The following is a 14582-nucleotide window of genomic DNA, read 5'->3' as shown; positions in this document are numbered from 1 at the left end:
TTAAAGTAAAGACATACCAAAATATTTACGATTTCTTGACAAGTTCCGTAAATGTGCTGAGAATGTTCCAATGCCAAGAAACTATCCTGCACTATTCACAGAAAGTTGTGAGAGGATGTATGCAAAATAAACATAGGACAACCATGCTCCCACCAAGCACTAACAAGGAAACGTTCTCAGGACGTTATGTAATAGCTGGGTTAGCAAAGAAGCACAGTTGAACACACACACATACACACACTCTCTCTCTCTCTCTCTCTCTCTCTCTCTCTCACACACACACACACACACACACACACACACACACACACACACACACACACACACACACACACACACACACACACAAACAAACAAACAAACAAGCAAACAAACCAATAGCAATAGCAACAACAAAAACGCTGTTTCACATAGACTAAATCCCTGGACCATCCATGACACTCGTGGTCCTATGGCTAGCTCAGTAGCTAAACCATTTGGACAGCTACTATTGTTGTCTTTGGCTGTTTGTATGTTTGATATGACATTGGGTGGAAAATGACTTTTCCCTGATATCTCAGAGAATGGCCTGAATGGTGTTTTTTTATAGCCCTAAAAGGCTTAGGATGCCAGCGGCTGCCATGTTTCCCCTAGTGACTGCCTTATGCTGTGGCACGTGGTCAGAATCACTTATCAAAGTGCTTGACTATGATCCGCCAAGACAAAGACAATGTTTGGTGCTTAAATTAATAATTGAATGAAAACTTATTAAGGACTTCTTTTACACTGGAGATGCAAAATAAAAATCTTGTTATGTAACTGTAATTAGATAAATGTTATATGAGAAGAGATCGTCTTTATGTATACAATTTTTGCACAAGGAGTGGTTATCAGGGAAAATGTATGTATTCTTTAAGAATGTAGTTTCGTAAAAGTTGTCAAAAATCAAAATAGTAAAATCATGAACGAAAGGACCTCAGTCGTACTTTAACCTATTTTTACTTAAGTACTTTACACCACTGCATTGTACATCATATGATTCAATTGTGCAGGTCAAACCTGTGCTCATAGCCCAAGGACACTGAGGTCAAAGACTAGCCTAAATCCAAAGCATACACTACTTTGCTTTATTGTCCATTACAACACTATTTCTATGGCTTTTCAATGAACATCTTCTTCAAGGCTCTTTGTATTCATTTCAGTTAAGCAACTTAGGGGTGAATCCCCACTTCAGTCAAATTTTAAATTAGTCTCCCACTGACATCAACGCATGGCTATGTGAAAATGTGACTTCAGTTGTCGTTAGGATTTGCCGCATCAGGATGTCCATTGAGTGACTCCTTGGTATTCGTTTTTAGGTAGTTGTATAGATGGGACTCATCCCCCAATTACAGAGCTCACTGGAACGGTATGCCAGGACTGCATGGTGCTAATGCCCATCAAATAGGAGGGGGTTGCCCGAGTTCCACAGGGGGGGGGGGGGGGGACCAGGGGTGGGGAAGGGGTTCAGGGGGCGTGGGTGGCACAGCTGTGCACAGCTGCCTTGTCAATCATCACATACATTGCTTATTGATCTGAGAAAATCCACTTTGACAAAGTCAGCCAATCGGTGGTGAGAAATCTGTGATGAGGTAGTGGCATTTAGACAGACAGGACTTAGGGGAACAGTAATATAGTGGATTTAAGGATGGTCAAACAGACCAAGGGCAATGTAACTATACAGCAGAGAGAGAGAGAGAGAAGGAGAGAGAGATGGAGAGAGAGAAAGAGAGAGAGAGAGAGAGAGAGAGATAACTAAGGCAGCATCTGCACAGATAATACCAACGTGATGACATTCTGGTAGAGACGTGAGGCAGTAGAGACACAGTAAAGTGAATGATAGAGACAGGAGGATTGTGAATAAATTGTTTTAGACAGTTGACAGTTGGAGACATACAGTATAGTCATTCAGAGACCCACAATAAAGGACCAAGATGCTGAACATAGAGGTAAGAAATTATTGTGCAAATGAGTGACACTTTCTCGCTCCTAAACTTATCAGTAAACATGTTGCCTGTTACTTGACAAATGATTGATTTCCAGTTATACTGCTTATATGGTTGTCCAGTGTCATAGATTGTATTGTTTTGGTATTTTCTCCTCACAATGGAAGAGTTATCCATCTGCACACTTCTTCTTATTGACACAGATAACACTGACCGCACGATATTTGATGCAATATAGTTGTCAGATATATGTGTATAGGTGGGTAGGGAAGTCAGGCGCAGGAGAGTCAAACGGAGTGTAAAATGGAGTCTTTTAATAAATGTCCAAGTAACATGCTCCATAACACTAAATAGAAAAATAACATAAACAAATATGGGTACGAAGACCCGTCGCGCACCTATACAAACAACACTACACTGACAATAAACAATCTCTGACAAAGACATGAGGGGAAACAGAGGGTTAAATACACAACAGGTAATTAATAAGATTGAAAACATGTGTGTGGGAAGACAAGACAAAACCAATGGAAAATGAAAATGGATCAATGATGGCTAGAAGACCGGTGACGTCGAACGCCGAGCACCGCCCGAACAAGGAGAGGCAACGACTTCGGTAGAAGTCGTGACAATAGTCTTTGTATTTTCAGTAATAAAAGAAATGGCTTTATAAAAGCCCATGACATCTCCAGTGAAGATTACAGAGCCTTAGCAGGATTCAGGAGAGAGAAGCACTGTCATAAACCAAGGCCCATCCATTAGACAGAATGGCCTTATAAGACATAGATGAGGTCATGGGGTAACAGGACACACTAGTTCTTCTCCAGCAGTCATAATGGCTTCGTAAGGCTGTTGACATAATGACGTAACACTGTCACAACAGATCATAACAGCTTCCGACAACCAAATTGACTTATAACGGTCTGACAGGCTCAGTTGTTATTTATTCATTGGAGGAGACCTTTATTACAGTATATATCAAAGTTTGATTGTATAGGTAGAAACTTGTTTATGATTGTCGAGGGCAAGGGTGAAATTGGGAGAAAAAAAGCTCTCGAGGAATTCACTACTGTGAAATCTCCAGGCATCCCCCCCAAAACATTTTTTGTATTTCCCCTGAGATTTTCACTTTTGAAACCACATTCCCAGGTGTTCCTCCCCGATTCCTCCCCTCTCCTCCCTCGGATTGTGTTGTGGAAGAGGAGGGTTGTGTAGAGGTTTACTGGCCATTATCCCAGTGAAAATGTCAGCTCGTAATGTAGACAGACGCGGCGGGAATAAAACGTGGGCATACAGAGTGCAGCCAAGCTTGTCCTCTGGTTCCCAGGAACACCTGGAGAGAAGGCCTGCCCTCTGAGCCTCTCCACAGCTGCTGCTTTCACACTGAAATGAGAACTAATTAGGAAAGCGTGGAGCGGAAGTCAACCACCATATTGTGCTTTACGCCTTTTCCTCTCGTTTGTTTGTCTCCCTCACTTGGGCTCAACATCAAGTGGCTATTGCGCTCTTACGAGCTCGCACACAAACACCTGCATAAACACTTGCACATGCTTATTTGCTACACATTCAAACTCTCTCTCCGTCTCTCGCCTTCGCTCCTCACACTTCTCCCTTGCTGTATGTTTCCAGTCCCAGTCTCAGGCTTCCTCCCTCTGCCCTTATCTCTCTCTCTCTCTCTCTCTCTCTCTCTCTCACTCCCTCTCTCTCTCTCTCTCTCTCTCTCTCGCTCTCTCGCTCTCGCTCTCATCTCACTTTCTCCCCTGCTCCCTACTTCCTCTCTACAGCTGACTAACCACAAACTTTGTAATTCCCTCATGCCACCAACTTCTTTGCTCAACAGCTTGATGCTTGTGGGATGTTAGAAGCAGAAGGTGCACTGCTTCTGGCTCACACACATGCCATACATCTCAACACAAATGAGGGGCACCAACTTGCAACCTGTCATCCTACTCAATTCATGACAGAAGTGTGTGTTTGTGTGTGCAAGCGTGTGTGTGTGTCCATCTTCACCTACTGTGTGTGTTTCTGTATGTGCATGTATTTGTGTGTGTGTGCGCACATTTGCATGTGTGTGTTTGTATGTATTTGCGTGTGTATGTGTGAGTATACCCCCATGTACAGCTTGGGTGTGCCTATTGCTGGCACAACAAATCAAAGTGAGCCCAACTGTGGTGGTTGGGAAGACAACAAATGCATAAGTGAATGTGAGCAGTGTTCACAGAGAACTGTCAGAGCTCATTAGTGTAGTCTTTGGGCTGGAAAATGTCTGTCCGTAGGGATTCATTATAAACAACCTGCTCTAGCGACTCCTGCAATGTGCTGCTGTAACGAGAGGTCCATTTCCTCGTATTTCCTCACAGCTTCATCTTCCCTCCGTGGTTAAAATTGGGCAGGTCAAGTCTTTTTTTAGTTTTTAGTTTATTTCACCTTTATTTCACCAGGTAAGCTAGTTGAGAACAAGTTCTGAATTCTGAAGCCTTAGCTTTGTTCGTTAGTGTTCTTTTGGTTCCTCTAACTCTCTGTGGAGTTGATACTGGTGAATCTGGCATTAAACACTCAAGACCACTTGATTTACATAGCATTAATAATAGATATTTATATACACCTCAGTAGATTTTCTGGTAGCTTTGTAAGATATGTTTCTTGCAACCGTTTTGGTGGCTGATGCGTCGTTGTGTTTTATGCAGTTGTCTCATCCTGAGGAAACTGCTATGCTGTTTTGTCTCTCTGTCTGGGATTCTTGTGTTGTGTCAGGTGGTTTTATCTCGTGTTATTGTTTGTCTTTCTTGCAGTGCTTCTGTTGTCTTGTCTGTGTTTTTGTGGTTGTCTTTTTTTGCAGTGGTTGTGTTGTTTTGTGTGTGGTGATTTAACAGCTGCTGTGTGGCTTTGCTGTTGTGTTTTCGTTGTTTTGCCGTTTTGATCGTATCAATCTGTCTCTCCCTCTATCCCATAGGCCCGCACCCCCCGTGTGATCCGGCCCAACCCCAACCAGCCGGCTCTAGCCGACCAGGCCAGCAGAGTATCCTTTGCCTCGGCTGAGAGTCTGGAAACCATGTCTGAGGCCGAAGTTCCCCTCGGGTTCAACCGCATGAACCGCCTCCGCCAGAGCCTGCCCCTGGCACGCTCATCCAGCCAGGCCAAGCTCCGCGCGCCAGGTCCGAACAACCATGGTCATATCAGGGTCATTTCACGGTCATATCAACCACAGTCGTAGCAACCATCTGTGCCATCTTTGTGGTTGCAGATTCGCCAGCTCTCAAGGGAGTTCTATTCATATTCACAAGAGGCATCGGGATCACATTCTCAATATTTGGCTAATTACAGATCTAAATGTGTACGTGATTCTATTTCGAATGAGTCACAGATTCATTTTGAAAAAGCCCCGGCGTACAGGTGAGATTAGTATCTCTGTCCTCTGTCCTGTGTGTAGAAGATCCGTCGTGTGTGAGTGCTGGCGTGAACAATCGGGTCCAAAATTATTGTCACCCTTGACAAAGATGAGCAAAATGTACTGCATAAAATAAAAGTCGGTTGTATATTTTGTATAAATATATTGTATGTATTGTATGCTCAGAAAAATTGGGGAATGATATTATTTGATACTGATAATAATTGCTCAGAGAGAGATATTTTGTTGAACAAGTAATATTGTTTTTTTTATCTAAAAGATAAGGGTAAAAGTTATTGTCACCCCTCTTTTCACCACCTTTCAATACCTCACTTAGCGAGGATAATGGCCCTGAGACTTTATGACTTGATTGGAGAACACATTGGGAGGGATATTAGAACATTCATCCATACAGAATCTTTTCAGATCCTTGTTCTCCTTCGCCTGCGCTTATGGACTACCCTCTTCAATTCAAACCACAGGTTTTCAATGTGATTCAATTCCGAAGACTGGCAAAATGTTGATTTTGCGGTCAATTAGCCATTTATTTGTGGATTTTGATATGTGCTTGGGGTTATTGTCTTGCTGGAAGATCCACTTGCAGCAAAGTTTCAGCCTGGCAGAGGCAACCAGGTTTTTGTCTAAAATGTCCTTGTACTGGGTAAAGTTCTTAATGCCATTGGCCTTAAGAAGGGCACCAGGACCAGTGGAAGCAAAATAGCCCCATAACATCAAAGATCCACCACCATATTTTACAGTAAATGTAGGTACAGTGCATTCGAAAAGTATTAAGACCCCTTCACCTTTTCCACATTTCGTTACGTTAATGCCTTATTCTAAATAGATTAAATCAATCTACAAACAATACCCAATAATAACAAAGCAAAAACAGTTTTTTTAGAAATGTTTGCAGATTTATAAAAAGGTATAAAAAATAAATATCACATTTACATAAGTACTCTTTACTCAGTACTTTGTTCGCGCACCTTTGACAGTGATTACAGCCTCAAGTCTTCTTGGGTATGACGCTATAACCTTGGCACACCTCTATTTGGGGAGTTTCTCCCATTATTCTCTAGAGATCCTTTCAAACTCTTGTCAAGTTGGATGAGGAGTGTCGCTGCACAGCTATTTCCAGGTCTCTCCAGAGATGTTCGATCAGATTCAAGTCCGGGCTCTGGCTGAGCCACTCAAGGACATTGAGATTTGCCCCGAAGCCATTCCAGCGTTGTCTTGGCTGTGTGCTTAGGTTTGTTGTCTTGTTTGAAGGTGAACTTTTGCCCCAGTCTGAGGTACTGCACGCTCTGGAGCAGGTTTTCATCAAGGATCTCTCTGTACTTTGCTCCATTCATCTTTCCCTCGATCCTGACTAGTCTCCCAGTCTCTCCTGCTGAAAAACATTTCCACAGCATGATGCTGCAACCAAAATGCTTCACAATAGGGATTGTATTGACCAGGTGATGAACGGTGCCTGGTTTCCTCCAGACGTGACGCTTGGCATTCAGGCCAAGGAGTTCAATCTTGGTTATATCAGACCAGAGAATCCTTTGGCAAACTTCAAGCGGGCTGTCATTTGCCTTTTTTTGATGACTGGCTTCTGTCTGCCACTCTACCATAAAGGCCTGATTGGTGGAGTGCTGCAGAGATGGATGTCTTTCTGGAAGGTTCTCCCAGAGGAACTGTGGACCTTTGTCAGAGTGACCATCGGGTTCTTGGTTAACTCCCTGACCAAGGCCCTTCTTCTCCGATTGCTCAGTTTGGCCAGCTCTAGGAAGAGTCTTGGTGGTTCCAAACTTCTTCCATGTAAGAATGATGGAGGCCACTGTGTTCTTGGGGACCTTCAATACTGTAGACATTTTTCTGTTCCTTGACACAATTCTGTCTCGGAGCTCTACGGACAATACCTTTGACCTCATGGCTTGGTTTTTGCTCTGACACGCGCTGTCAACTGTCGGACCTTATATGAACCGGCGTGTGCCTTTCCAAATCATGTCCAATCAATTGAATTTACCACAAGTGGACTCCAATCAAATTGTAGAAACATCTTAAGGACGATCAATGGAAACAGGATGTACCTGAGCTCCATTTTTTGTCTCATAGCAAAGGGTCTGAATACTTACCTGTATGTAAATAGGGTATATCTGTTCCTTACTAACATTTCTAAAAACCTGTTTTTGCTTTGTCATTATGGAGTATTGTGTGTGGATCGATGACGAAAAATATTAATTTAATCCATTTTAGAATGAGCTGTAATGTAACAAAATGTGGAAAAAGTGAAGGTGTCTGAATACTTTCCCAACGCACTGTTTGTGATTCTTTTCTGCATATGTATGTTTTTTTTCTACAGATAAGCACGTCCAAAGAGTTCTATTTTCATGTCATCCAACAAATGTAAACGCCTGGAGTTTGGTAAACGGCATTGGCACTTGGATTGAAAGGGGTGCTATGGTCAGATGACTGGAAAATACACAGTAGCTCTTTGGCCGTGCACGTGCCACGGGTTTTGCTTCGAAAGAAAGATGCATATGCAGAAAAGAACCAGCTGTGACAAATTCCTACTGTAAAATATGGTGGTGGATCTTTGATGTTATTGGGTTATTTTGCTGCCACTGGTCCTGGTGCCCTTGTTACGGTCAATGGCATTAAGAACTTTACCAAGGACATCTTAGCCAAAAATGTTGGACCTGACTGTACAGCATGTGCATGTGTGTTTGTTGAGTCACTACAGTCAAATGACACTCCCCTCCCCTCTCCTCTCCTCCTGCCTCCCTTCATCCTCCCCCTTAGGCATTCTCTTCCTCCAGCTGGGGGAGGAGATGAGGAGGGTGCACCTGACCCACGAGCTGACCAGCCTGGAGACCCTGAGGGCCCTCATCGTCCACATGTTCCCCCAGAGGCTCACCATGGCAATGCTCAGGTGGCTTTATCACACTCTACTAGAATGCCTAGCTATAAAGGCCACATAACACTGTCATAACAATTTACTTTACAAAAAAATATATATATTTCCAAGCTAATATCAGATTCATTAGCTGATAAGATGCAGATGATCCATGTGAATTGAAACAAAAACTTTTTTTTTTAAATGATGCAATTAAAATTGTAAACGAAAGGTAATGCGGAGGTCAAATGCTCAGGTGTCCATGCCCATGTTCAGGTGCCCCAGCACGGCCCTGCTCATCAAGGATGAGGCCCGTAACGTCTTCTATGAGCTGGAGGACCCACGAGACGTCCAGGACCGCTGTGTCATCAAGATCTACTGCAAGGAGCCTGTCTACGGCAGCTACCCCAGTCACCACAACCCACACCTGGCCAACGGAGACCTCCGGGTGAGAGTAGAATGGGGGTATTTGTGTCTGTCTGTCAGTCAGTCTCTCTGTCTCTCTGTCCTATCCATCTGTATGTGTGGGCGTTGCTCACCGTCAGGAGCGGTGGTCACTAAAAGCTCTCTACAGAATTGAGTACAAATACTGAGCCAAGTACTCCTTCGCCCTAAATACCATTATATTTGTAGTTACTCATGCTGCTCTGACATTGATAGGATGTTGTTTACAAATGGAAAAAAAGGATCGTCATTATGTAACCTACTGGAGCACAAATTAAACTCAGCCAGTCTCTATTAAATGAGTCCGCATGAACAAGCAATATGCTAGTACAATAGTAGCACCACTGTTGCTGTTTTTGAATCCATGCCAACCTGTTTCCCTCCAAGGCAAAAAAAAGTCTGTTTGCTGACTGATAATGTTGTGTAATGTTGTACATACACAGCTGTTCTCAAATGGTGGGTCGGATAGAGACACGGCTCTGTGTATTTAATGGGACACTACAAAGTGTGATTTGAGAACTGCAAGTTCCTCAGTGTCCACATCACTAAGAACCTATCATGATCCAAACACACCAACACAGTCGGGAAGAGGGTACGACAACGCCTCTTCAATCTCAGGAGGTTAAAAAGATTTGTCATGTGCCATCAGATCCTCAGAAAGTTCTACAGCTGCACCGTTGAGAGCATCTTGACTGGCTGCATCACCGCTTGGTATGGCAACTGCTCGGCATCCGATCTCAAGTTGCTAGACAGGGTGGTGAGTACGGCCCAGTACATCACTGGGGCTGAACTCCCCGCCATCCAGGACCTCAATACCAGGTGGTGTCAGAGGAAGGCCATAAAAATGTTCAAAGATTCCAGCCGCCCAAGTCATAGACTGTTCTCTCTGCTACCGGATGGCAAGCGATACCGGAGCACCAAGTCTGTGACCAAAAGGCACCTGAACAGCTTCTACTAAGACTGCTGAACAGTTAATTAAATGGATACCCGGACAATTTACTTTGACCCCCTTTACTGTTTCTTTATCTTAATTGTTTTGCGCTGACTCCCTTGCACTGGCTCTATGCACACTCACTAGACTACCCACACAACCAGCTCGAACCACTGCACATTGACTAGGTACTGGTGCTCCTTGTAAATTGCCTCGTTATTGTTTATATTGTGTCACTATTTCCTTTTTTACTCAGCAAAAGTACTATTATTTGTCTTACTTTTTAACTGCACTGTTGGGAATGGGATTATTAGTAAGCATTTCAGTGTAAAGTTTACACCTGTTGTATTCGGTGCACGTGACCAACAACATATGATTTGCTTTAGGTTTTGGTGGACGACAACCCAAATACAGTACATTGGGAAACGTTGGCATACACAGTATAGAACTGGCATTGTGTCACTCTGGACAGAGAGGAAAAGAAGGAGAAAATAAGACGATAGAAAGTGAGAATATGAGAGGGGGGAAGAGAGGGGAGAGAAAGAGAGCGATTTTCCCACTTCTGCCACTTCCACTCATGTCAATCAACCACCCTAGGGGGCCCGTGTGCATGTGCATCTGTGTAGTGTGTGTGTTTGTGTCTGTGTGTTTGTGTCTGTGTGTCTGTGTTTGTGTGTCTGTTTGTGTGTCCGTGTGTCTGTCTGTGTGTGTGTGTGTCTGTTTGTGTGTCTGTTTGTGTGTTTGTGTGTCTGTTTGTGTGTCTGTGTGTCTGTCTGTGTGTGTGTGTGAATTGCAGCTGCCCTGTGTGTTTTGGAGGTCAACTATCCCATCTCCCCCGAGCTTTACATTGCAACCACCCTAACACACAATACAGCTCACCACAACTCAGCTCTGAATTTTCCCTCCACTCAGCTCTGAATTCTCCCTTGCGTTTCATGGCTTTATCAAGCGACTTGGTTTACCTTGGGTTTTATGTGCTGGAGGATAGGAGGAATCTGAGAGATAGGAGCTGAGGTACAGAGTGAGTAAAGGGGACATTAGACAGCCGAGCAGAGATTACTATCTGATTGCAGACCGTAAACCATGACTGGGACCACCGAGTAGCACTGCACTGAGACAGGGAGGATGGAAGGACAGACAAATGGATGGACGACATGGCTTAGTGGAGATTGACTGGCATGTTGGTTATGAGGTGACAGGCTAGAGTAGTGGGAGGAGATACAGCGACAGTGTGATCTGCTGTGATCTATGACGGACATTCTGTATGACAGTGGGGCTTGGGGATCTAGTGTGAGATGTGGTGGTGGTCAGCCCCTGCCTAGTCGTTCACGTCTAGTGGGATTATTTTCCTGTAGATATAGAGGCAGTTGCTAAGATACAGGACGGAGATGGTGGAGATGAAGGCGCTCCAGTCATTACTCCAGTGTGTGTGTAGAATCCATTAGGGTTGTATTGTCAGGGAGGTTATTATACAGCATGTACAGTGCCTTGCGAAAGTATTCGGCCCCCTTGAACTTTGCGACCTTTTGCCACATTTCAGGCTTCAAACATAAAGATATAAAACTGTATTTTTTTGTGAAGAATCAACAACAAGTGGGACACAATCATGAAGTGGAATGACATTTATTGGATATTTCAAACTTTTTTAACAAATCAAAAACTGAAAAATTGGGCGTGCAAAATTATTCAGCCCTCTTAAGTTAATACTTTGTAGCGCCACCTTTTGCTGCGATTACAGCTGTAAGTCGCTTGGGTTATGTCTCTATCAGTTTTGCACATCGAGAGACTGAATTTTTTTCCCATTCTTCCTTGCAAAACAGCTCGAGCTCAGTGAGGTTGGATGGAGAGCATTTGTAAACAGCAGTTTTCAGTTCTTTCCACAGATTCTCGATTGGATTCAGGTCTGGACTTTGACTTGGCCATTCTAACACCTGGATATGTTTATTTTTGAACCATTCCATTGTAGATTTTGCTTTATGTTTTGGATCATTGTCTTGTTGGAAGACAAATCTCCGTCCCAGTCTCAGGTCTTTTGCAGACTCCATCAGGTTTTCTTCCAGAATGGTCCTGTATTTGGCTCCATCCATCTTCCCATCAATTTTAACCATCTTCCCTGTCCCTGCTGAAGAAAAGCAGGCCCAAACCATGATGCTGCCACCACCATGTTTGACAGTGGGGATGGTGTGTTCAGTGTGATGAGCTGTGTTGCTTTTACGCCAAACATAACGTTTTGCATTGTTGCCAAAAAGTTCAATTTTGGTTTCATCTGACCAGAGCACCTTCTTCCACATGTTTGGTGTGTCTCCCAGGTGGCTTGTGGCAAACTTTAAACAACACTTTTTATGGATATCTTTAAGAAATGGCTTTCTTCTTGCCACTCTTCCATAAAGGCCAGATTTGTGCAATATACGACTGATTGTTGTCCTATGGACAGAGTCTCCCACCTCAGCTGTAGATCTCTACAGTTCATCCAGAGTGATCATGGGCCTCTTGGCTGCATCTCTGATCAGTCTTCTCCTTGTATGAGCTGAAAGTTTAGAGGGACGGCCAGGTCTTGGTAGATTTGCAGTGGTCTGATACTCCTTCCATTTCAATATTATCGCTTGCACAGTGCTCCTTGGGATGTTTAAAGCTTGGGAAATCTTTTTGTATCCAAATCCGGCTTTAAACTTCTTCACAACAGTATCTAGGACCTGCCTGGTGTGTTCCTTGTTCTTCATGATGCTCTCTGCGCTTTTAACGGACCTCTGAGACTATCACAGTGCAGGTGCATTTATACGGAGACTTGATTACACACAGGTGGATTGTATTTATCATCATTAGTCATTTAGGTCAACATTGGATCATTCAGAGATCCTCACTGAACTTCTGGAGAGAGTTTGCTGCACTGAAAGTAAAGGGGCTGTGCACGCCCAATTTTTCAGTTTTTGATTTGTTAAAAAAGTTTGAAATATTCAATAAATGTCGTTCCACTTCATGATTGTGTCCCACTTGTTGTTGATTCTTCACAAAAAAATACAGTTTTATATCTTTATGTTTGAAGCCTGAAATGTGGCAAAAGGTCGCAAAGTTCAAAGGGGCCGAATACTTTCGCAAGGCACTGTATATACACTCAGTCACCAGTTTATTAGGTATGCCCATCTAGTACCAAGTCAGACACCCCTTTGCCTCCAGAACAGCCATAATTCTTCGGAAATGGAACCGTTTCTCAAATGGTATCAAGTTACCTAATGTGTGCCATGAAAACATTTCCCACACCAATACACAACAGCCTGTACCATTGACATCAGGCATAATGGGGCCATGGACTCATACTGCTTACGCCAAATCCTGACTCTGCCGTCAGCGTGACGCCACAGGAACCGGGATTCATCGGATCAGGCAATGTTTTTCTACTCCTCAATTGTCCAGTGTTGGTGATCGCGTGCCCACTGGAGCCGCTTCTTCTTGTTTTTAGCTGATAGTAGTGGGACCTGGCGTGGTTGTCTGCTGCAATAGCCCATCCATGACTAGGACCGACGAGTTGGGCGTTCTGAGATGCATTTCTGCACACCATTGTTGTACTGCATCGTTATTTGCCTGTTTGTGGCCCGCCTGCTAGCTTGCACGATTCTTGCCGTTCTCCTTCGAGCCCTCCTCAATGAGCCGTTTTCGCCCACAGGACTGCCGCTGACTGGATGTTTTTTGTTTGTCACGTCATTCTCGATAAACCCTAGACAATGCCATGCATGAAAAGCCCAGGAGGCCGGTCTTTGATGTGCAATCTTTAAATCACCTGTAATATTGTGTAGTATCTGCTCTATTGTACTCCATTCTCTTGTACCTTAACCTGTTCTATTCTATTCTACATCACTCTGTTCTGCTTCTGCTCTAACCTCTTATTTTACACTCTATTCTGTCGTGAATGTTGCTGTTTATTTCTATCCTTCCTTTCTTCCTCTGGTGACAGAGGGATATGGTGTACACGCCCCAGCAGGATTCCCCGCCCAACCGTCGCCTCAGCAACGCCCCTGCCTCCTCCGCCTCTGCCCCCTCCGGCTCGCCGTCCCGCATCCGTCTCCTCTACAGTGGGGGCCGCCCATCCTCTTACGCTGGGCAACCTCACCCCCAGCATCATCCCCAAACCCACTCCCTCCCCCACCCCCACCACTCCTCGCCAGGTGGCCAGAGTGCGGCCCACCACCAGCATCACCCCCAGCAGCTCCACCACCAGCCCCAACTACAGCACCACGCCCAGGCAGGTTTCTCCCCCAGTGCCATACTGGAGCGTAGGGATGTTAAGCCCGATGAGGAGGTCCACGGCACTGGCTCCAGGAGCATAGTGCTACTGCGGGGCGATGCAGGGGGGATCTATGCCGACCCCTATTCCCTGGGGCAGGAAGGAGGCCGCCTCAGCCTGGCGGGCCCCCACTCATCTCTTCCCCCGAGAGGGGACGCCTACGGCTCTCTCTACCGGCGCGGAGGAGGCGGAGGGGCCGGAGGAGGGCTGGGACCCGGCTCCGTGCGCTCCCTCACTTCCTACTCGGCAGCGGCTCTGCAAGGAGAGCTGATGGACAGTGGTGTCCTCTACAGGCCTGGAGGCCCACTGTATAATGATGCAGCCTACGCCGCGTCCATGTTGGCCATGGGCTTCCGGGTGCCACCCCCCTCGTCTCCGCAGAAAATCCCTGACATGAAGGACTCGTATTCAGGCACCATGCCCGGCCGGGGCTCCCCTGCGAGGCAGACCCTGCGGAGGGACTCAGTATCCTCCTCCGTGTTCGGGGAGAGTCCCAAAGCTAGGGGTCAGGGGTCAGGGTTGGGGTCTGATCAACTGTGCTTAATGGCTGGACCTGGAGGGGAGAGCGGTGGTTTCAGTTCACCTCTACCAGGCAATGAGACAGAGACCAGGTAAGAGTGCCAGTGTGTGTGTGTCTGGTGTGTGTGGTGTGTGCATGTACGTTTTATGTGTCTGTGATGGGTATTTTGTGTGTA

General features: G+C 45.1%; 1 protein-coding gene across 1 annotated transcript in view; it reads left to right on the top strand.

The window, feature by feature from the left end:
* The window catches only part of LOC139377113 (SRC kinase signaling inhibitor 1-like), a gene marked incomplete at its 3' end in the record, with an annotated part of 60118 nt that overhangs the window by 32462 nt on the left and 13074 nt on the right, over window positions 1–14582 (top strand). The window contains 4 exon segments of the mRNA XM_071120140.1: window positions 4918–5119; window positions 8140–8269; window positions 8510–8681; window positions 13558–14498. Coding sequence (XP_070976241.1) covers window positions 4918–5119; window positions 8140–8269; window positions 8510–8681; window positions 13558–14498 — 1445 coding nt within the window.

Source organism: Oncorhynchus clarkii, chromosome 20 (genome assembly GCF_045791955.1).
Source record: "Oncorhynchus clarkii lewisi isolate Uvic-CL-2024 chromosome 20, UVic_Ocla_1.0, whole genome shotgun sequence".
Classification (NCBI taxonomy): domain Eukaryota; kingdom Metazoa; phylum Chordata; class Actinopteri; order Salmoniformes; family Salmonidae; genus Oncorhynchus; species Oncorhynchus clarkii.
This window is presented reverse-complemented; position numbering and strand designations above follow the sequence as displayed.